This window comes from Phascolarctos cinereus, unplaced genomic scaffold, assembly GCF_003287225.1.
Source record: "Phascolarctos cinereus isolate Bilbo 61053 unplaced genomic scaffold, phaCin_HiC Scaffold_4;HRSCAF=312, whole genome shotgun sequence".
NCBI lineage: Eukaryota > Metazoa > Chordata > Mammalia > Diprotodontia > Phascolarctidae > Phascolarctos > Phascolarctos cinereus.
Window position 1 is genome coordinate 55955512 of NW_027555847.1, and position 24843 is coordinate 55980354.

Below are 24843 nucleotides of genomic sequence, written 5' to 3' on the forward strand. Positions count from 1 at the left end.
CCTCAGCACCCAACCAAACCTCTCCACAATGTTCCATTCAATTCAACAAAAATACTTGAATTGAATTGAATACCTTCAAGGCTGGGCTCTCAGTACCTTCCAAGTTTAGCCAGTATGATAGACCATTCTGCTCTAATGAATTCTAGGCAAGGGCAGCCAGACCTTGAATTCAAATAACTCTCTTCTCTTGCATTTAATAAACATACCAGGAGTTTCTAGAGACTAGACTATCATATTTCCTGGGATTTTTTGTTTTTAATTAAAAATTTTTTTGGTTACGTTTTAAGTTTCAAGTTGTCTCCCTCCCTCTCTTCCAACCCCACATTAGAGAAAGCCAACATTTGATATAGATATATATGGAACCAAACAGTACATACTTCCATATAACAGTTCTTTCTCTGAAAGCGGATAGCATCGTAGCTGATTTGAATAATCATATTACTCAGAGTACCTTAGTCATTCACAGTTACTCTTTGAACAACATTAAACATTCTCTTGGTTCTGCTTGTTTCACTTTACATCAGTTCATGCAAGTCTTCCTACGTTTTTCTAAAATCAACCTGCTCTTCGTTTCTTACAGCACAGTAGGATTCCCTCACAGTCATACACCACAACTTATTCAGCCATTCCCCACCTTTACTATTAAATTAAACATCATTGAGAACAAAGTTGTCATGGAATTGGAATCACAGAGCTGGAAAGGAATTGTAAAAAAATGATTTTTAATAATCATTATCTCAAAGATTGAGAACTTCCCCCAGCCACCTTCTTCGAAAGTTCAGTTTTTTTCTTCAGAAGGACATTGCTGACGATGAGATTGCATTGACTCTCCTTATTCTGGTCAAACCCCACCTAAATTTGCAAGTAGTTTAATCTAAGGTAGGGAAGATTGGGTGGAGGCAGATTCTTTGGTCTAGCTAGCCCAGATCCTGGGAGTCTGATAAAAGAGCTATTTCCCCTGTCCAGAGATAAAATGATGATGAGCCGACATCACCCCGGTGCACTCTACATAAACTGTGCCCCTGAGCTCTCAGTTCCAAACTGTCAGCTCCTATGTATATGTGTCACCAGCTTTGACAGAAATAAAACAATGGCCACAACCTAATCATGTTTATCTTTCTCAGGCCAAACTCTGAGGTTGACAAAACTTATGAGTTTATCTAGTCCAATTAGGCCATCTTTTTTTCCCCTTGGAGAAAACTCCCAGAATGGAGAGGTTAAGTAACTTGTCCAAGGTCAACAAAGCTAATTAGTGGCAGAGCCAGGACTGGAGCCAGGGGTGTGCTGGTAAATGTTTAACAACTGGCTCTCTAAAAGGCACACCACACTTTTCAGCTTAATCCGCATTAACGTTTTCTCCATCACTTTTCTAAGTCTAGACATTCCAAACAACAGATCAAGCCCTGATTTGCAGGTTTGCCCATTTCTGAAGTAAAAATGCTTATGCTGAACATTTAACAATAGGTTACAGGAGGGGGAGGGAGGGAGCTGGCCCCTAGCACGTGGGGTCAATTCTTCATTTCCTACCAGCTGCTCAGCTTGGTTTTGACTCAGCAAATATCATGCCCCTAGGCAAGGTACCATCTGGCAGCCTCTCCCTCCCTTTCAGCATCCTTTCATTTACCGTCTTTCTCCGGTAAATGGTAAGTTCCTTGAGGGTAGAGACAGTCTCTCTTTTTCTAATTTGTATCCCCAGTGCTCAGCATTGTGCCTGGCACATAGTAGGCACTTGAGAAATATTTACTGACTATTGACTATGGAACTCAGATCTGCTGATTCCCAGGGTAATACACATTCCGCCACGCAACACAGCCTCCCAGGATTGCATAAAGCAAATCTTTACAAGGCTTATTTCCTTGAGCTGGGCAAGAGATCCACAGCCATGCCAGGGAAATGAAGGGATCCTCAGGGGTGTAGGGATTCAATTCATATCAGTTCAGTTCGACAAACACTTATGAATCGTCTACTGTTTTAGGAAGTCTTTCAACATTGTCCTCTCCTAGGATATCAGGAGGTGATTCTAGGGGTAATGAGCAGGAGGGAGTTCCCTTTTCAGAGTTTTGATCTCAGAACGGAGGGGAGATATAGTTGCAGAAGGGTGTGGACTGGGTGCCGCCTAAATTCAAACAAAGTTGACCTTCACCCCCTTTCCTAGGTCCCCCCTTCGATTTTCTTCCTCTTTCCCCACACTCTTCTCCTTTTCTCTCTTCTCCACTCTCCCCAGACCTGTTGCACACAAGAGCATTCAGAAGAATACCAAAAGACCTGGGATTCTGTGTAACTGTGAACTCTGTTTAGTTGATTCATCCTGGATGTAATCCCTCTCTGAGCTTTAGTTTCTTCATATGTAAAATGGGGATACTAATACTCGTTCTACTACCTCACTGATTTATTATGAGGAAAGCAACCTATTCACTTGAAAGCCTATAGAAATGAGAACGGTTTTTGTAAGATCCTTTCCAGTTCTAAATCTCCTTTCTTGTAGTTTACCCCAAATTCTGACTCTTCTGTGCCATGCCCCTAAAATCCTCCTCCTCTGTTTACAAGTCCCCTTTTTTTCCCCAGTCTTTAACCACAAATCTCTCCCCTCTCCCATCCCTAACTCCCTAAATCCCACCCTGGGCTAGCTCCAGGCTCCAGACTATAAATCCCTTCCCCCTCCAGTCTTCTATTTCCAAGCCCCTCCCTTTTCTGGTCCCTTATCCCCAAATCCCTCTTTGTCTTTCGTCTCCCGCCCTCAGACCCCCTAAATCTCACTCCTCTCGTTCAGGACACTCTCCTCTCCAGTTTTCTCTCTGACTTCCAATCCTTTTCTCCTCCCAGCAACAGGAGTGCAGCCCTCCCCTCTCTAGTCTCCTATCTCCAAATCCCTCCCTCTTCTATCAACAGACCACCCCCAAACCCTCCTCTCTCTATTCCTTACTCTAAAATACCTCCCCTCTTCCATTAAAGATGGGAGGGGAAATCCCCCCCAGTCCCTCTCCCCTTTATCTCCAACACCCAAATTCCTCCCCTCTTCATCAACAAACCCCCTCACATTCTCCTTCCATTAAGAAATGGACAGTCCCCCGCCCCACATAGCTTCCTTCTCAGGTCCCTACACCCCAAATCCGTTCCTCCCTAGCCCCCAGAAGCCCCTCCTCCTCCCGTGCTGGGGCGGAGCTGGCGCAGGTTACTTGCCGGCAGGGGGCGGCCCGAACCTCCAGCGCAGAACCCTGAGTCTGGAGCTTGGAGCCGGCGCGGCTATTTCTATCTCATGATCACAGTGCCCGGGCTCGGGGCTTTTCCAGCGACTTCTGCCCGGGCGGAGAGCGGGCAGCGGGCAGAGGACGGCGCCGGTCCGGCCCCCAGGAAGCCATATTCTGCATAGCCGGCTCCGGGCCCGGGGAGGCGGTGCGCTGCAGCCTCTGCGCTCCTGCCCCTTGCTCAGCGCAGCCCTTGCGCTCCTGCCCCTGCGCTCCTGCTCCTGCGCTCCGGCCCCCACGCTTCGGCTCAGTCCAGCGCCGTCCCTGCGCCGCGGCCTCTGCGTTCACTGAGCCACCCGCTCCAGCCCAGTCCCCTCCCCTCCGGCTGCCGCGGGGCCACCGCCGCCTGGCAAGATGAGCAACGTGTCCTTCCACATCTCCAATCTCCTGGAGAAGATGACGTCCACGGACAAGGATTTTAGGTAGGATTCCCCCCAAGTATCCCCTCCCCCTACTAGGAGAACGTCAGGTCCTTGAGGGTTGGGACTGTTGAGGTGTTCTCATTTTGTCCCAAGTACCCAGCATGGTGCTTGGCACGTAGCAGGTGCTTGATAAATACTTACTGAATGACCCCGTCACTGGCCCAGCCCTCCTGGTCCTCAGTTTCTCTGGCCCAGCACTCCCACCTCCTTCCTTCCCTCTACCTGCTCTATCGGTGTAGGCCAATTCCTTCCCCACCTGCTAGCTACATCTCCCCTATTCCCCGCAATTCCTATCTGTCTTCTTTACCCCCATCTCCATTTTCTCCCACGCTATGCCAGCCCATACTTCCTTCCCTACCTGCCCCTAACCCCTCATCAGAGCCATTGCGGTGTGATAGGAAGATGCTGGTTTTGGAGTCTGGAGGACCTGAGTTCAAATGCTGGTTTTGATCATTATGACTCGAGTGGCCATGGGCACCTCACTCAACTTCCCTGGGCCTATTTCCTTCTCCTGTTAAATTATTTCAGTGATCAATCTCTAATATCTCAAAGGTTTCTTCCAGCTCCAAAGTATGACCCTATCATCTCCTGCCTCTTTCTCTTCCTCCCCCATCCTCTCCACAATGCCAGTGCCTACTTGATACCTCACGATGATGTTTTAAGACAGTGTGTTAAGTTGGTGCTGACCCTTCCACTGAGTCCCCTTCCCTTCCTTCTGTCTTCTTTCCCTGTAAGAAGTTTGGCCTTCCAGAGATTTTCCTGTAGATCCATAGATTTTTTTTTAAGAGGTGGAAGGAACCTTAGAGATGATTGAACCTAACCACTTTAATTTGATACATGAGGAAACTAGAAATGACTTGCTCAGGCTGACTTAGCCATTTAGTCTAATACTGTGCTCTGTGCTATTGTGAGGGGAGAGTTGTTTCCTCCTTTGTAAAATAAGGGACCTGGACTTTATCTCCACAGTCCTTTCCATTTGCAGCTATTTGACCCTGTGACAACCTCAGAGAGGCTTTGAAGATGCACTTTCCTTCAAAGGGAGGCATGGTATGGAGAAGCAGGTAGTGCTAAACTTCCTGGGTAAATTGTGATATAGAGTGATGTTCAGTCCTGGCTCCTTGGAGCTGGAAGGAAGTGAGACTAGGGGATGATGAAGACTCACCTTAGGCAGGAACGCAAACAGAATCTCAAATGTGAGCACTGGAAGGGACTGCTCAGAGAATCAGAACTCTTGAGCTGGAAGGGTCTATCTAAGACCAATCCCCTCATTTTATAAATGGGGAAACTGATACCCCAAGTAGATTAGGTGACTTGTCCAAGGTCACACAAATGATATTTCTCAGAAGTAGGATTTGAACCTAAGACCCAATATCAGCTAGTCCAGCACCCCTGGTATTGTAAATAAGTGGAAACTGAGGCTCAGAGAATGAAGTTGTAAGTTGCTAAAGGTCACTCAGCCGATTAGGAGCAGAAACACAGCTAGAATTCAGATCCTCCCACTTCCAAGGGTAGTGCTCGCATAATGTTGATTATGGGCTGGCAGGGGGTGAGAGGAAGAGTGGAAAAGGGGTTTGTGGACACAAGTCTAGCCTTGAAGTCAGGAAAACCTGAGTTTAAGTCCTGCTGCTGACCCAGACTGGGCCGTGTGACCATGGGCGAGCCTCTGAAGCTGCCAGCACCCAGTACCCCTGGCAGCTTTGTAAGACTGGCCGAGTTCAAATGGAAGGAGTTCTACACTGCACGTTCCCTACAGAGAAGAAATGGTGGGTTTTACACCCAAAAAAGAGTTGGAGGGGGCAGATAGTAGAAGTGGATATAGAGTAAGCTAATTTAGGACAGCAGGAGAGATCTCTGTGAAATTGTCCTGCCCAGAGGGCAAGAAATGAATGGACCTTCTTCCCAGCCCACCTTGATCTTGGTTAGATCCTGGGAATGAAGTGCTGGGTCCCTGGGGTCCTTCTTGTGGGTCTCCCTGCTGTTGGCCAGGGGTGTGAAAAGCTGCCTGTCCTTGCCAGAAACCTGCCCTACATGGACCAAGTTGCCAAGCTGGACTGCCTGCTCCTCCGTACATACCACTGTTTATGGAAATGCAGAGTCAGCCTTGTGTCTCTCTGCCCAGGGCAGGGGTGGGCCTTGCTGCCTGGCTTCCAGTGAGGCCTAATAATGTGCCTTTTATTATAATAATCCCTTACACTTGTAGAGACTATTATACTTTTCAATAAAGAGTATTTCACTGTGGACAAAATACTTTCCTCTAGGATGGAAACTTGGCTGTGCAAGCTTATACTCTGCCTGTGTGACTTTGAGTAAGTCACCCCTTGCCCAAGACCACTCGATTTTCTTATCTTTAAAACAGGGGGGAGTCTGCTAGCTGATCTCCAAGGTACCTTCCAACTCCAGATCCAGCGTTAAAGTATGGAATGTAGATCTTTTTATCACCATTTTACAGATGAGGAAACTGAGACTTTGAAAGGTTAAGTGACTTGTATATATAGTCATGCAATTAATACTGTTCAGAGCTAGGACTCAAGTCCAGGTTTTAGGATTTAGGACCAGTTTACTTTCTTTCCTCTACACCACAAATATTCTCATGCATTATTTATAAAAATCTCTCGACATCTCTGTGAGGGAGACAGGGTAGTGCACAACTGCACAGATGAAGAAACTGAGACAGGTTGGCATCATGGTGCAGAATCTCAGAATTTGAGAATTGGAAAGAACCTCAGTGGCTGCTGAGTCCAACCTGTAAACAGAAGGAATCCCTGCTGTATTATGTTGGGAGTGGGGAGCAGCACACGGGACCAGGAATGAAAAGACTCAGGTTCTAGTTTGAATTCTGCTAACTGTATGACCTAGGGCAATAACTTCTACTTTCTGAGCCCCGCTTTCCTCATCTGTAAAATGAAAGCATTAGACTAGACAGTCTCTAAAAGTCCTTCTAGCTCTGATATTTTTTTTTCTATGAGGGGTTCATGGCAGAACTGGGCCTCCTGACACCTGGCCCAGAGGTCTTCCTCCTGTTTTGTTATTCTCTGGGATGGATAACACTGTAACCTAGTGTTACAGAAGCCTAGGAAATGAGCAGGAGAGAAAGTAACAGGAATTACAAATGGAGAAACTGAGGCCCAAGAGGAAATTAGTTATCTCAGTTTACCCAGAATCCCCTGGTTCTTAGTTATTACATTGTTCCCTCTGGGATCCTTGAACTCCCTAGAAGACTTTCTTCTTGTGAACCTATCACTCACTTGCTATCAGGCTAAATAGATACTTTTCTGGTGTCATTGGCTGTGATGTAGAGATGAACTGCTCAGCCCAAGGCTATGTCATAGTCTTGTATACTTAGCTCCTACAGGCCCCTGACTATCCTGACTGTGGTGTTCTAGAACCTTAGAATGTTCGTGCTAGAAGGGCCCTTCTAGATGCTTCCACCGACTCATTTTACAGAATGTCTAGACTCTTACCCTGTCATTTTACAGATTATAAAACTTGAGTCCCTTGCCCAAGGTTACAGAGTAAATTAGTGGCAAAGTTGGAGCTTAAACCCACATCTCCTGACTTCCAACTCAGGGTTCTTCCCATCACAACAAGCCAGCTTTTGACTTGGAATCCTAGAATAATAGAGCTGAGAGATACCTTAGGATTTAGCCGGTCCAGCCCTCCCATTTTATAGATAAGGGAACCAAGACTTTGAGAAGAGAAATGACTTGTCCAAGGTCACATATCTACTAAGTAACAGACTAGGACTAAAACTCAGTCTTCAGACTTCTCTTCCATTAGAAATTCGAGCTCTGGAATGTAGATCTGGAGCAAGCAGCCTGTCAAGAAACATTTGAGTAGATTGTTGGGTAGACCGCTGAGGAGATACTATGTCTCTTGGAAGTGACTTAGGGTATCCTGGGTCTGCCCTCGTTCACAAAATCCAAAAGCCAAATGGGTACCATAGTTGTACCCAAGTTCAATCCATCAGTCAACGGATATTTATTTAACTCATACTGTATAAACTCATAGAATTGAGAGCTGGGAATCCTCAGCACATAGAGAATTAGCCCTGGGCCTTATAACATTGATGTGAGAAGATAGCATTAGAGCTGTTAACCTCCCCCCTTCTCCCCCCCCCCGCCCAAATCAGTCAACTCCCGGGCCTTCCTGTTGCCTCTAGGATAAAATATGAACTCTCACAATCTGCCCCCAGCCCATCTTTTCTGACATTATTACTCTGCCATTCCACACTCTGTGATTCAGCCTTTTCTCTGTTAGTCGTGCAGCTTTGCTCTAGCTACCATCTCTGTGGGGCCCCAGAGCCCCCCCCCATGCCTAAAATGCAGTCCACCTCTCTTCCTTTTGAGGGCAGGCACCAGATTTTATGAAGTCTTTTCTGGTATCCCCAGCTACCAAAGCCCATCTTACCAAACTACCTTAGATTGAACTACTTTGCACATTTTTTATTTATTTATGTTTATGCTGTATACATTTATGTATATCGTTGTCTCCTGCATCAGAACGTATGCTTCCTGTGAGTAGGAACAGTTTCATTTTTTGTAACCCTAGCTCCGACCACTGTGCTTGGCACACAGTAGGTGGTCAGCAAATACTTGATTGATTAAACACAGAACATTGCAACTGGAAAGTTTAATACTTGTAAATAATAAATACTACTTCAATAAATATTTAGTAAATACTTGTTGTTTGAATACAGACTGTTACAATTGGAAAGAACCTTGGCATGTGTTAGAACATGGCATGTTCAAGAGAGTAGGGTCCTTAGAAAACATCATTTTACAGATGATGAAACTGAGGTCCAGGAAAGTGAGATTGACTAGCCCAAAGTCATGTAGCCAGGGCCCGGCAGAGCTGGGACTATAACCTGGGATTCCTGCCTCTTAGTTCAAGATTCTTTTCTCTGGACCAGGCTAGCTAACTGCTTTGTGCACCAAGCTAGGAGTGGAGAGAGGCACAGAAGCCACTGTCCTCTTTGCTCACCCTGACACCTGAAATCCCTCATGCAGTCCTGAGTCAGGCCATTCCTGGCACTCGAAGGCAAGAAATAACAGGGAGCTTTCTCCCTGTCTTTCAGGCAGAGCCCAGCAGCCATACTCTATAAATAACTTAAAGATGGCATCTGGATGGAAGGCCTGTTGGTGTCAATCTGAGTAGTTGCTGCTGATGGCCCCGGAGGGGGGTGCTTTTCTCTTAATGGGTTTTCTAGATGTATTTGCACTCAGTGTTCCCCCCGTAAAGTGGAAAAGAACACTCTGAACTTGGAGTTAGGTGACTTCAGTTCAAATCCAGATTCTTAATTTTTAATTTTTTAAACTTTTGTTTTATTTTCAATTTATAAGCATTTACTTTCTCTCTTTCTCATCTCCTCCCACCCTCATTGAGAAAAAGAAAAAAACAGTAAATGTAAACTAACCCATCAAAAGAAAAAAAAAGAAAAGAAAAAAGAAAAAGAAAAAACTCTTGAAACAAACATTGCATAGTCAGGCAAAACAAATTCACCTATTGGCCACGTCCAAATACATGTATCTCATTCTGCATTTTAAGTCCATCACTTCTCCATTAGGAGGTGGATAGCTTGCTTCCTCATTAGTCCTCTGAAATCATGGTCGGTTAGTTAATTGATTGGAGTTCTTAAGTCTTTCAAAGTTGTTGGTTGTTACAATTATTTTATAAATTACTCTCTTAGTTCTGCTTACTTCACTCTGCATCAGTTCATACAGTCAATCAATAAACATTTATTAAATACCTACTACGTGCTGGTATTGAGCTAAGTACTAGAGATACAAAACGAGGCGTCTCTGCCCTCAATGACCTCCAATCTAATGGTCTTCTCAGATTTCTCTGAAACTGTCTCTTTTCATTATTTCTTATGAGATGATAGTATTCCGTTACATTCACGTACCATCATTTCTTTATAATATTAGCAAGCATTTTATATAGCATTTAAGATTTTCAAAGAATTTTACACTTGTTATCTCATTTGGTTCTTGTAACAACATTGTGAAGTAGGTGTTATTATTATCCCCATTTGATAGGTGAGGAAACTGAGGGTTTAAGTGACTTTCCCATAGTCACGTAGCTTATTGTTTGAGGTGAACTTGGGTCTTCCTGATTTCAGGTCTCATGCTCTATCTGCTGTACCATCTAGGAAAGAAAGATGCTAAATGTCATATGGTTTAACCCTCTAATTTTACAAATAACGTCTCTGAGCCTCAGTTTCTTTATCGAAACTTGCCAAGTTTCCATAACAAGTTAGAGGCAGAATTAAAAATCAAATCTAGGTCTTCTTCTCTGTTGATGCTGCCCCATGGACCAGGCCCAGTGTACAGAGGTTGCAAAGTTTGCCCCTGTCCTCCCAGGTCCCTTCTTTCCTGCATCTAATCTCCCCCATTACCACCATTCTCGTTCTCACGAAGCTTCCAATTCGTCTCATCCCCAGTCTGCCCTTCTTCCCTAACCCCCAATGGTAGCAGATAAATCTTAAGGCATCATTTTCCCCAGCATCACCTGCTTGTCCATGGCGTACTCCAGAAGACTTAAAAGACTTGAAGAGCCAATGGAATAATTTTTAAAAGTTTTGTTTTTATTGATACCTTTTGTTTTTTATATCACGTTAATTTCCAGATATATTCCTAGCCCTCTTCTATCCGGTGAGCCGTCTCTTGTAGCAGTTGTTTTAAAAGAATTAAGGGAGGCTGTTGGAGAAAACCAAAGAACATCTTAACCATATCTGACAGCAAATACAATTTCCTACATCCACAATCACTCACCTCTGCAATGAAGAATAATCATCATAATAACTAATATTTTTATAGCACTTACTCCTCTGTGCTAGGTGCAGTACCAAGTGCTTTACAATTATTATCTCATTTGATACTCATGAAGACCTTGGGAGGTAGGTACTACTATTATTCCCATTTTCTAGATGAGAAAACTGAAGCAAACAGAGGTTAAATGACTTGTCCAGGGCACACAACTATTAAGTGTCTGAGGCTGAATTTGAACTCAAGACTTCCTGATTCCAGGCCCAGCACTCAATCCTAAGGGAGGGTAAAACATTTTCTCAATGTTTCTCTAATTCATGCTTGGCCATTATCATCACACAGTATTCAGTTTGCTTTTTGTTTGGGTTGTTTTTTGGCTAGGCAATGGCATTAAGTGACTTGCCCAGGGTCACACAGCTAGTAAGTGGCAAGTGTCTGAGGCTGGATTTGAACTCAGGTCCTCTTGACTCCAGGGCCGGTGCTCTATCCGTGGTGCCACTTAGCTGCCCCTCACAGTATTCAGTTTTGTTTCATGCTTCGTGTTAACACTGTTGTAGTCATTGTGGGTGTTATTTTCCTGGTCCTGCCCACCTCATTGTATCAATTCATCTAAGTCTTCCCGTAATGTTTATAGTCATCATTTCTTAACCCTGCAGTGAGATTCCATTACATCCATGTCCTGCATCTTCTTTAGCAGGTCCCAAGTATATGGGCATCTACTTTGTTTTCAATCCTTTGCTACCACAAAAAATTATGTTACAAATATGTTGGTGCATATGGGACCTTTGCTTTATTCTTTAACCAGTACAAGAATAATTTTTAATGGTGGAACTTCAGGCATTGTGATAGACCAAGAAAGGTTTGGGGCCAGAAGAACCCTCATGCCAGGAGTTGACCTCCCACCCCTGAGCCCTGCATTGCCAGCAGTGCCCTCATTAAGGTAGTATGATGTCTAGGTGATAGTGCAAGCGTCAGGGAGAGAGATACTCATTCTTCTAAGGAGAGCAAAAGACCATCAGCCTTTACAACAGCCCAGCAACAACTATTTATTAAGCATGTCCCGTGTGCAAAGCACTCTGCTTACACCTCCAAGGTTGCCAAATCCATCTTAACTGCTAAAGCTGAAGACCTTTTTTTGGCCTTCCTACTTCCTGATCCCTTTGTAGCCTTTGATGTTGACCATTGACTGCACTTTCTCTTTCCTCCTAGACCCTTTCTCTTCCCTGGTTTTCATAACCGCTCCGTCATGGTTTCCCTCCTCACTATCCAGATGTTCCTTCTCTCTTTTCTTCAATGGATCATAATCTGTTTCTCATAGAACCCCCTGTTCTGAGTCAGCCTCTTTGGCCTCTAGACTCTCTCTCTTAGAAACATCATCAGTTCCCATGGGTTTTACCATCATCTTTAAGCAGATGACTCCCAGATCTGCATCTTTCCAGAGCACCAGTCCCCCATTGCCAGTTGCATAGTGGACATCTCCAACTGGATTTTGGAGGCGTCGGCGTCTCAGACTCAACATTTCCAAAGCTGTACTCATTATCTCCTCCCCTCCCCCTCAACACATCCACATGGGAACATACACATCCTCCTGTCTTAATTTCTCTATTTCTTTCGAGCACACCACCATCCTCCCAGTCACCCAGTTGACAACCTCCAAGTCATCATTGACTCTTCTTCATTCTCCTTCTCCTTCATGTCTGATCAGTCACCAAGTCTCGTCTGTTCTACTGCCCCAGTATATCTCTCACCTCTCTCCTCTCTTCCACCCATACAGACACCAGCCTGGTTCAGGTTCTCATCACCTCTTAGCCAGACCAGTGGAATAGACGTCAACCTTCCTGCATTCAGTATTGTTCCTCTCCAGTCTGTCTCCCCCGCAGCTACCAAACTGATATTTCTAAGGCCTAGGTTCAGAGGATTGTAGGGTGGGGTGAAGCTAGGTGGTGCAGTGGATAGAGCACCGGCCCTGAAATCAGGAGGACCTGAGTTCAATTCTGGCCTTAGACCAAATACTTGACACTTACTAGCTGTGTGACCCTGGGCAAGTCACTTAACCCCAGTTGCCTAAAAAACCCAAAGGATTGTAGGATCATAGGTCTAGACCTGGAAGAGAGAGACTGTTCAACCTCTTCATTTTACAAGTGAGGAGCCCAAGGCCCACAGACATTAAGATCAAGGTCACAAAGTAATTAACAGAGCCCCAGATTTCAATTCAGGTCTAGATTTCCTACTCCCAATGACCTCATCACTATCACACTCCCCATTATCATGTATTTTTTTTTAAGTTGACACTTATGCATGGCATATACGTGTATGTCCATTCTACCGACATGTATAATATTTTGGTCAGGGCTCCTCACTGACCACACTGGTTCCTGTCAGGTTTCAGCTCAAGAACTTTCAGTGGCTCCATCTTGCCTCTAGAATAAGATACAGACTCCTCTGCTTGTTATATGTTAAAAGTCCTTCACAGCAGGATTTTTGCTATTCCTCTCCTTCACCAGCTCCATTTGCAACCCAAATGATATATTTGCTATTCTCTGTAGAGGGTATTCTGTGCCTTTGCTCATGAAGCCTGAAATGTCCTCTTTTCACCACTGAGTCTTGGAATCCTTAGCTTCCTCCCAAGATCAGCTCATAAAGGAAGCTTCTTCTGATGCCCCCTTCTGCTCCCCACCCCCTCCCCTCTAGAAATAACTTTGCATATACTTTGTATATATTTATATATATCCAAATAATAAATGTGTATGTAGTACATATTTAAGGTTTGTAAAACACTTCTGCAAATACTACTTCATTTGGGTTTTTAAAAATTTTTATTCATTTTGAACTTAAATACAAGAAGACAAAAAAAGTTTCCATGTATAAAAAGAGGATTCAATATAAAACCACGAATTTCCATTTTACACTGTTTACTTTTGTGGAAAAACTATGTAATAAATACTATATATCATTTTCAAAGCTACCCTGCTTTTCAGTGTTTCCTTCTAGGTTTTCTTTTGTCCTCTGCTGTACATTTTTTTCTTCCTCTCTTCCCAGCCTGCCCTAGAGAAGGCTACCATTAGAAACAAATATGTGTGTGTATGTATATATGTATATGTTGGAATGTATAGGTTGGAATAGATTAGCTTTTAAGTCCCATCTAGCTCTAAATCTGTGCTAAAAGCATTTGGGACATAACTCAGTATGTCACAGAGGATAGGGTCCTGGGACTGAGTTCAAATCCTACCCCAGGCAATTAGTAGCTGTGTGATTCTGGGTCTGGTTACTTAACTTGTCTGTGTCTAAGTTCCTTATCAATAAAATCAGGGAAGTGGACCATTGCCCCTTCAGCTCTAAGTCTGTCATCTGTGATTCTGTAGAAAACAACTAACTCGTACAGGAGATAAAGTGCTCAACTTAGAGTCACAAAGACCTGAATTCAAATTCAGCCACATTTACTAGCTGTGTGATCTTAGGCAAGTAACCTACACTGTTTGCCTCAATTTCCTCAACTATAAAATGGGGATAATAACAACAGTTAACCTCTCTGAGTTGTTTTGAGATTATCAAATGAAATTATCAATCAGTCATTACATTATAAACTCCTTGTGGGTAGGGACTCTCTTTTGCCTTTTTTTGGTATCCTCAGCATTTAGCACAGTGCCTGGCACATAGTAGGTGCTTAATAAATGTCAGTTGATTGATTGATTGATCTGAGGTTACACTGGAATGGAATTTCCCTTTACCAATGTGTCCATCCTTTCCTTTCCCCTATAACCCAGACCACAGTGGACTCAGAGACGGCTGGTAGCTCCTAGAAAGGCATTTCTGCCCATAAGCTGAGCCTATCTATGCCAAGAATAACATGGAGAGGAAGGCTTTCTGTACCTAGTCCAAAGATAAAATGACTTGTCCAGGGTCAGCAAGGAGCACAATTGAGATTCAAACCAGGTTCTCTGACTCAGAAATCCAGAGCTCTTTCCACTGCGCCATACTGCTCCCCCACATGTTTCTTTAAGAGATAGCTCTTGGTGGTCCAGAGAAAGGAGCTACGGATTTCAAGTTGGAAGAGCTGCCTTTACTTACCTCCAAGCTCTCCTGCTTTTATTGCCTGGACTACCATGGACAAATCATGAACCTCTGAACCTCATTTTCCTACTCTCTAAAATGGGGAGGTTGCGCTATATAATGTCTAAGATTGCTCCCAAATCCGAAATACAGTGGTTTTTACAAATAGGAAAAAGGAACATCTATTAAGTGTCTGAGTTCCAGGTACTATGCCAGGTATTGGTGATACAAAGACAAAAACAAGGCAATCCCAGGCCCCAACGAACATACGCTCTATTTAAGAGGGAGAAAAGAGGAATTTAGGAGGAGGCAATGTCCTGCTGCCGGAAAATCAAGAAGATACTGAGAAAAGACCATTGGATCGGGCATTTAATAGATCATTGGTAACCTTGGAAAGGGTAGTTTCAGTTGAGTAATGAGTCCACAAGCCAGATTATGGGAAGTTGGAGAGTAGGCATGAGATGAGACAGTGGAGTGGAGACAACATTTTTTTTTCTTTTTCTTTTCAGGAGTTTGGTTGTGAGAAGGGAGATATAGGACGATAGCAAGATGAAGATGAAGCACAGGCTTTCTTAAGGGTGGGAAGATCTGGGCTTGTTTATGAATGGTAGGCATGGTGCTGGTGGGTAGGGAGAGAGGGGAGAACTGCTCCCAGAGGAGATAAGGGCATGGAATCAAGAGTTCAGGTAGAGGGACAAGGAAGGAGAAAGATTACCTTGTTCTAGAAGACCAGAGCAAAGTAGGAAAGCATGGGGGTCTGATGTGGTAAACTTGAGTGGGAGTTGGGAAACCTGATTTACTATGTGGGCTTTTCTCAATCCTCACCCTTCTCGACCTTTCTGCTGCTTTGGACACTGTTGACCCCCATTCCCCATCTCTAGGTTTTTGTGATGCTGCTCTCTTTTTTTCCCATGTTCCCCACTGCTGCTCTGGACTTTTATGGCACCTCTCTGTTCTTCTTATCTGATGACTCCTTAGTCAGCAGCTAGGTGCGACAGTGGGTTCAGCAACAGACCTGGAGTTAGGAAAACTCATTCTCCTGAGTTCAAATCTGGCCTCATATATTTATTAGCTAGCTGTGTGACCCCAGGCCAGTCACATAACCCTGTTTGCCTCAGTTTCCTCATATGTAAAATGAGCTGGAGAAGGAAATGGCAAATCACCTGTCTTTGCCAAGAAAATCTTAAATAGGGTTATGAAGAGTGAGACATGATTCAACAATAACAATGATGTCATTACAGTATACGGCCCATGGGGCAATTAATTTTTTTATTGTAATTTTTAATTTTTTTAGTTCTCAGCATTTACTTTTATAAGATTTTGAGTTCCAAATATTTTTTCCTCCCTCCCTCCCCTTCCCCCTCCCTAAGACAGCATGCGATCTGATATAGGCTATACATGTACAATCATATTAAACATGTTTCCACCTTAGTCATGTTGTGAAAGAAGAATCAGAACAGAAGGGAAAAACCACGAGAAAGGAAAAAAAAAGAGCAAATAGTCTGCTTCCATCTGCATTCAGACTCCATAGTTCTTTCTCTGGATGTGGATAGCATTTTCCATCATGAGTCTTTTGGAGATGTCTTAGATCCTTGTATTGCTGAGAAGGATTAAGTCTATCAATATTAGTCATCACACAACATGGCTGTTACTGTGTACAGTGTTCTCCTGGTTCTGCTTGTTTCGTTTTGCATCAGTTCATGTAAGTCTTTCCAGGTTTTTCTGAAGTCTGCCTGTTCATCATTTCTTATAGTACAACAGAATATACATTCATATACCACAGCTTGCTCAGCCATTCCCCAATTGATTGGTATCCCCTTAATCTCCAATTCTTTGCCACCACAAAAAGAGCTGCTATGAATATTTTTGTACGTGTGGGTCCTTTTCCCTTTGTTATAATCTCTTTGGGATACAAACCTAGCAGTGGTATTGCTGGGTCAAAGGATTATGCATAGTTTTATAGCCCTTTGGGCATAGTTCCAAATTGCTCTTGCCCTAGGGAAATTTAGCCTGGAGAAGAGAACTTTGAAGGGGGACAGAGGACAGCTGTCTTCAAGTATTTGAAGTCTTGTGGAAAGGGGATTAGACTTTGGCCTCCGAAAGTCAGAACCAAGGGTAGCAAGGTTGTGCAGTGGATAGAGCTCCAGCCTTGGAGTCAGGAGGACCTAAGTTCAAATCTGGCCTCAGACGTATAACACCCCCTAGCTGTGTGACCCTGGGCAAGTCACTTAACCCCAATTGCCTCCCCCCTCCCCCCAAAAAAAAGCCAGAACCTGGAACAGTGGGTGGAACCTGGCGAAGTTGGATGTCAGACAAACCTTTCTAACAATTAGAGCTATCCAGATATACAATGGGCTGCCTAGAGCAGTGGTGGCTTCCTTCTCCTGCTGAAAGACTTCCAGTAGAGTCATCGGCAGGTCTCTTCATAAGTAGGGATTCATTTCAGGTATGGGTCAGACTTGATGACCTCCGGGGTCCCTTCCAACTTTCAGATTCTCTGATTTTTAAAAAATTTCTTCTTTAAAACCTGGAAAGACTTGTATGGACTGATGCTGAGTGAAGTGAGCCAAAGCAAGAGAACGTTGTATATGGTAACTGCCCCATTATGCCTAATATTGGTAGATTTAGCCCTCAGCAATGCAGGGATCTGGGACATTTCCAGGAGCCTCATGATGGAAAATGCTATCCACATCCAGAGAAAGAAATATGGAGTCTGAATGCAGATGGAAGCATGCTATTTGCTCTTTTTTCCTTCTGTTTTGTTTTGTTTCTTTCTGGTGTTCCTCCTATTGGTTCTAATTCTTTTTTCTTCTTTTTTTTTTTTTTGTGAGGCAATCAGGGTTAAGTCACACAGGGTCACACAGCTAGTAAGTGTCAAGTGTTTGGTCTGAGGCCGAATTTGAACTCAGGTCCTCCTGACTCCAGGGCCTGTGTTCTATCCACTGTGCCACCTAACTGCCCCTCTGATTCTTCTTTACAACATGACTAATGTGAAAATGTTTAATAGGAATGCATATGTAGATCCTATATCAGATTGCACGCTGGGGAGAGAAGCAGGGAAAGAGGGGGAGAAAATTTAAAACTCAAAAGCTTATGGAAGTGATTGCTGAAAACTAAAAATAATTTATTAAAATTTTTTAAAAATTTAAATAAATAAAATTTCTTCTTTAAATTTTATTTTCTCAATTACATCTAAACAAAAATTTTTAACATTCCTTTTTTTTTTTTAATTTTGAGTTCCAAATTCTCTCCCCTCCTCTCTTCCTTCCTTGAGAAGGCAAGCAAATTCTACAATTGTATGACCTATTACACATATCTCCCCTCTGTGTTCTCTCAAACTGGCAAACTGGCCTGTTTTCATCACTCCCACATGATCTTCCATCACTGGTCTCCATGCCCTTGGGACTGGCTTTTCCTGATGCCTGGAACGCACTGTTCTCAGAATCTTGGAATCGAGGCTCAGCTCAGGGGGTGCCTCCTATTGTAATCCCCCCATTGTTTTCTTCCTATGCTCTCCCACTGAATTTACTTTGTTTATATTTTATACTGATTTATCTGTGCATATACTGCATCCCACTGGTAGAATATAAGCTCCTTGAGGGCAGGGATTGTTTCATTTCTGTCTTTTACTGCCTAGGGTCTGGCACAGTGCCTGGCACCATAGTAGATAGATGCTGCTTCAGCACTTGTTAAATGAATGAATATTGTTTGGTCTTCTAAGATAGTCTTGCTTAGTGGGGAGGGCAGCTATCTCCATTTTACAGCTAAAGAAACTGAGGCTCAGAGAAATTAAGGGACTTGTCCATTGTCACCTGTCTCATAAATGTCAGAGGCCAGATTCAAGTTTCTTCTCCTTGCAGATTCATGGCCACCAATGACCTGATGTTGGAGCTGCAGAAGGATTCCATTAAGCTGGATGAAGATAGTGAGAAGAAGGTGGTGAAGATGCTGCTAAAGCTTCTAGAAGATAAGAATGGAGAGGTGCAGAATTTAGCAGTCAGATGGTGAGTGGGGATCTGAAGAAATCTGCATACGTTCCATAAGAGAGCCGAGCATGCGCAGGGTTAATCACATGGGGACATGAGTGAAGGTTATCAGAGTGGTGAGGAAGGCATCTTCTAGAGGGAAACTGATGACTCCCAACCAGGGGAGTTCCAGAAAGCAGAGAAGAGGGGCTCTCCTCTTTAGGGAAATAGAATGCTTCCAATTGGGAAAGGGAAAACCCATCATCAAGCTCAGCTGGGAATGGCTGAGGTTGAAGCGTGACTCTCAGAGAACCAGGAAGTCAGGACGGCAGAAGGAACAACTCTCCAATGGTTCACCAATGTCGGATACTTGGGGACAAATGGTGCCTTGTATCCTATCTTGACCCCTTTGGAAAATAAGCCTGAGATGGGTCAGTGCTGGGGCAGAGGGCCCCAAACAAGGTGGGCCAGGGTCCTAGGAGTGATGTACAAAAGTGATGCCAAACTCAAAGAGAAATGGATCCCTGTGGGCTACACGTTGACTTAGAAAACCATAAATTAATGTCATCTATGTTGTATTTTTATTTATTTTGTTAAGCATTTCTCAATTATATTTTAGTCTCATTTGGAAGATCTTGAATTTGACACCTTTGACGTATGGCATTTCTTTCTCCATACTTTATCCCCTTGAAAGATTCTGAGTTGAGATAGATTGCCCCTTTCTCCTAGTCAATTGGCCTTCTGTGGGGATTCATCTATGTTTCTCCATTTAATAATACTAACTTTCTAACCTTCATATCCATCAATGGTGCTTTCCTTCCTCTCCTCCTCCCCCTGGTCCCACTAGGTCTGGGCTGTGAATGGGTTTGTCAAGTGACACAGAAATAGCTTTATACTGGTTGGCCTACATTTTCTCACCTAGCCATCCTGGTAACTGATGGCATAAACTTACTAAATGGTTGGTGGGATTAAGAGTTCAGTGTAGAATGGAGGTAGGAATCTCTGTGGCCAGGGCTTGGGGGTGGGGGAGGAGGTCAGTCCTAGATTGTTGACCCCCTTCAGCATGTCGACATCATCCTAAAATGTCTCACCCAGAAGTGAACACCATACTTGGAGCGTACTCATCTTGACCAGGGCACAGGACAACAGGACTGTCACCTCCTTATATTTGACACTGTTAAAATCAGCTTGTCAGAATATTGACTTGTATTGACTCCTGCTAAAACCATCAAAACACCTGCGTCTTCACCTGACCTGCTGTCTAGCCTCATCTTCTGTCATCCTGTAATTATGAGGTCGAATTTTTTAACTCAAATCTAGAACTTGAAATTTAATAGAGGCAAACATAATCTTCATAGACCTGGTACCTCATTCTAAACCAGGTATGTTTAACCTAGGATCCAATAACTTGATCGTAAATATTTTAATTTATTTAAATCTTAAATTTAATTAATTTAAATTATTTTGTCAAATTAAACTAATTACTAATTAAATTAATATTATTATGTTTATAGTATATATAATATATTAATACTATAATGAATATAATATAATAAATTAATAGTAAATTAAATTAAACTATTAAATAATTTAACATGTGATTTAATTAATTAAATGTTGATATAACTGGTTTCTTTTGTAATCCTATATATTTTGTTTTATGCATTTAAAAATATTCATCTGAGGAGTCTCTAGGTTTCGCCAGACTGCCAAAGGCATCCAGGTCGACAAAAAATTAAGAACTCGATCTCTTTTCTCTATCCTTATTCTGACATCCAGTATTTTTATTATTCCACACAACTTTGTCACCAACAGTTTAGATAAGCATGCCATCATTCCAGTCATTAATAAATATATTGAACAGAATAGGGCCAAGGACAGAGCCCTGGGACACTTTCATCAGAGGTCTCCCTCCAAATCGATATTGAACCAGTTGCTATTCATGGTGGTTTTTTTGGGTTTTTTTTCTTCAGTTTTTAGGCAGTTGGGGTTAAGTGACTTGCCCAGGGTCACACAGCTAGTCAGTGTCAAGTATTTGGTCTGAGATATTCCTGGTGTTTTGGGCCTGCTTTTCCAACCAGTTTCTGAATCTACCTGACTGCATCTTCACTCAAGTTGTTTCTCTCTGTCTTTTCCATTATATCATGAAAGACTGCCAAAAGATATGTAGAAATCCAGGTGGACATTTACAGTCTAGAAATTGAATCAAAAAACGGAAATAATCTTGGTCTGGTCTGACTTGTTCTTACCCAACACAAGCTGACTTGTAGAGTGATTCCCATTTCTCTAGTATTCACAGAATGTCCCTTTAATAATCTGTTCTAGCATTTTGCAGTCACCAAAATTGATTAAGTAGTTTCTATGTGCCAGGCATTGTGCTAAGCACTGGGGATATGAACAAAGGCAAAAACGTGGTCCCTGCCCTCAAGGAGCTTACATCCTGATGGGAAAGACAATATGCAAGCAATTTGGCACCTGTGAGATATGTTTAATGCAAATGGAATTGATAAAAATGCACTAGCCTGCACTTTGAGATAACATTTGAGCATCTACAGGTCTATGGGATCTCTCTTGTTCTCCATGGATTTTTTCTTGTTCTCCATGGATTTTTCCTTTTCTTTTTTCTTTTTTGTTTATTTAACTTTAAAGCAAAATTAATTTTTTTCAGTGAACAAAAAGTTACTTTCTCCTCATGGTGTTTGATTGTTCACTGAGAGCGGGTCAGTTTGGACATTCCCAGTCTTCATTACTTGGGATTTTGTTAGTCTAGGCCAGGGGTGGGGAACCTGCAGCCTCGAGGTCACATGTGGCCCTCTAGGTCCTCAAGTGCGGCTCTTTGACAGAATCCAAACTGCACAGAACAAATCCTTTTATTAATTGGCTTCCCATCCCTGGTCGAGGCTTTAACTCATTGAGGGAAGGGAGTTGCCTTCTTACTATTTCACTGATTTGAGGCTTCAATTTCCTTTTCATCTTTTTAGTCTAAAGATCCTTCTCCTTAGAGAAAACAAGAGGAATAGTTGTTGAGTAGTTCTGTTTTCTCTTTATTGTCATTTTTCATAATTTATGGAAATTTAATATCAATAAAACCAAATAAATTTGCTTGGTAAATAAATATTTAAATTTAAATGAGTTAATTTCTTAGGATCCTAGGATAATAGATTAAGAGTTTGAAGGAAGGGGCAGTTATGTGGCACAGTAGATAGAGCACCAGGCTTAGAGTCAGAAGGACCTGAGTTCAAATCCAGCCTCAGACACTTACTGGCTGTGTGACCCTGGGCAAGTCACTTTACCCCAATTGCCCATCCCCCCAAAAAAACCCCACCAAGTTTGAAGGGAACTTCAGAATCATCTAGACCAGTGCTGTCAAACTCAAATGGAACTGGGGTTGTCTAAGGATCCCTGTAAGCCTCATATTGACTTAGAATATCACACATTAACATTAGCCATGCTCTGTTGTGTTTTTATTTATTTTGTTAACTATTTCCCAATTACATTTTAATCTGGTTCTGATCACACAATTTGACACTTCTGATGTAAACCAGTTCCCCCAATTTAGGGATGAGGAGACTGAGTCCCAAAAAGCTGAAGTGAGTTCCCCAGGGTCACACAGGTATTAAGGAACAGAGCGAAGATTCCATTCAGGTCCTTTCACTCCCAGTCTGGATCTCAGTGTTCAGTGAAGAGAGAGCTGGCTTTGGAGGTTCAAATCCTGCCTGCCTCTTACTGCCCATCTGATCCTAGACAAGTCACTTACCTTGTCTGGGCCTCAGCTTCCTCATCTGAAAAAATGAGGGGGTTGCACTGGATAGGCATCTGAGGTCCCTTCCAGCTCTGTAACTGTATAAGACCAAAAGTCTTATGACAAATGAAGAATCCTGATAAAGACCAGAGGGCGGAAGACCTGTAAGGATGCTTTCTGCATTGACGCTTTCCCATCCTCCCCTCAAAGCCCTCATCAGGACTCTTTGCCCGTTTACTATCTTTCCCTTTTAGTTTCAGGTGGTAACAGTTGGCACATCCATTCTCCTGGTTCTAGCGTTATTTCTTTTAAATCTTCCCAGATTTCCTTGTATTTCTCGTACCCATTTGCCTTAATTGCAGTTTTGTGTTCCATTCTGTTAATAATGCATTTAATTTAATTAATTATGTATTAATGTATTTTATTTAATTAATTTATTAATAATATATTTTATGTAATAATGCCATTTATCTCCCGCCCCTCTTGATTGTTGGATAATTTCAGCTGTATTCAGTTTTGTTGTTACTACAGATAATGTGCCATGAAAGTCTTTGTATCTAGTTCGTCCAAATCAATCCTATATTTTGGCTTGCGGCAGAAAGAGGATTGTAGCATTTGTCCAGATAGCTGAAGTCACCCAGCAGTCTTCATCATACCTCCATGCCCATTTGGTGATCTTCTCTGGGCGCTCATTCATTTTTTCCATCTGGTCTATGCTCGTTAGTAGCTATTGTTTTTTATGGGGCCTGTGATTTCATTGGTGTAGGGAACTCCCCATGAGAAGATTCTAGTATTTCTATTATCATTCTATATCAATACCTGCTGTGCAGCCTAGAGTCCTAAAGACTTGTTTGGAGTACTAACAGGTTAACTGTCTTTGCCTCCAGTCATAGAGGCAGGATTTGAACTCAGATCTTCTTGACTTTATGACTAGCTCTCTATTTTCTTTTCCAGCCCTTCCTGTCACTCATTAATAGACTCCAATAATAATATGACTTCTGCTTTTCCCTTATGGTTCCTCACCAGGATGCCCTCCATCATGCTGCTTCTTCCTCCTGGGTGTTAGATCTCTATGTAGGTTTCTGTCTTCTGCATGTCAGCTGACGTTATACTAACTGGAATGCATAGCCATCCACTTTGCAGCTGCGCCCTAAGGACTATGAGAGCTTTCCATCTGAAACCTTTCTGGGTTGTGTGTCCCCCATTATAATGTGAGCTCCTCAAGAGCAGGGACTGTCATATTTCCATGCCACGGGGCCGATGGCAGAAAAAGTGCTCAGTAAATGCTTTTTCATCCATTTGATGACAAGAATACATCACCACACTCCAATCTGTCCCTTTTTGAGTAAGATATACCCCTCTGATACCAGATCCTGGTCATGGTTCCTGTCCCCCGCTTCTCAGTGATATCTGTAAGATGAAATTTACATCTCCATGTTAAGAATTCTATTAAACCTTGTTATTAACCCATTCTACAGGTGTTTGTATTTCAACTTCTGAGGCCATGGTTTGTATTACTACCTTTCTAAAAAGTTGTTATTCATTAGTATCTCCATTTTTTTATATCACCCCAATACTGAAGTGGCCATATGATTAAGTGATAAACATTTATTGAATAGAAAGAGAAAAGAATGAAAAGGAATGAAAGAATAAGTGAAGATAAGAAGGATAGAAAAATTTAAATAAAGTGAGTATGGTAGAGGATAGTAGACTGTGGACTGCCAGCGTTAACCTAGGGGTCACTCAGTTGATCTCTTCATTTAAGCCCTCAATAGAATGCACACTGAGAGTCAGAGGAGCTGGGTTCAAATCTTACCTCTGATGCTCACTGCCTGTGTGATCTTGGGCAGCTCACCACTTCCCTGGGCTTCAGTTTCCTCTTCTATCAAAGGAGAAGGTTGGATTAGACAGCATGCACTTTCCTTTCCATCTTTAAGTCTCTGATCCTAAGATTCTAGCAAAATGGTAAGACCTCCATTGTTCCTGTGAGATCTGGCAGTCTAGTCTGAATTTTCCTGCCTCAGGAGAATTTTGAGGCAATGGGGGGGGGGACTCTTTGAAGGTGAGCTTATCATTTTCTCTCCCTTCTCTTGGTAGCCTGGGCCCTCTGGTGGGCAAAGTGAAGGAGTACCAGGTGGAGACCATTGTGGACACCCTCTGCACCAACATGCTGTCTGACAAGGAGCAGCTCCGGGATATTTCTGGCATGGGCCTGAAAACCGTCATCTCAGAACTCCCACCTGTATCCACAGGTACCTAACCCTATCTCCCTCTGTAGGTAGTCCTAGGATTTCTGGGGGAGCACAAGTTAACCTCCATTGCCTAGATGGGTTCTGCATTCCTGGGATCCTAGATCGAGAACTGGAAGAGATCTTAGAACCAACCCTTTCATTTTACAGATTGGGAAACTGAGGCACAGAGAGGCAAAGAGCCTTGGCCAACTGGGTCACACAGCTAGTGAGTCTGAGGCAGGATCTGAACCCAGCTTTCCTGCCTTCAAGTCCAGTGCTCTATCCAGTGCTGCCTTCAGCTAAACAACCACGCCCAAACCAGCCCAGTCAGTTGGGTGTGCCTCCTGTTTGTTCAGAATACAGCAGCTGCAATTAGGAGAATAATTCTTCTTTGAGGAGGCTAACCTCAGCCCTTCTTGCTCCT

The 24843-nt window shown here is 43.0% G+C and overlaps 1 protein-coding gene across 1 annotated transcript in view; it reads left to right on the forward strand.

Annotated features, from left to right (window-relative positions):
* The first annotated feature begins 3167 nt into the window (after positions 1-3167).
* CAND2 (cullin associated and neddylation dissociated 2 (putative)) overlaps positions 3168-24843 on the forward strand; it is a 53279-nt gene continuing 31603 nt past the window's right edge. The window contains exons 1-3 of the mRNA XM_020981094.2: positions 3168-3667; positions 18342-18485; positions 24286-24440. Of these exons, the coding sequence (XP_020836753.1) occupies positions 3600-3667; positions 18342-18485; positions 24286-24440 (367 nt within the window). The 5' untranslated portion in view covers positions 3168-3599. The remainder of the gene's footprint in view (positions 3668-18341; positions 18486-24285; positions 24441-24843) is intronic.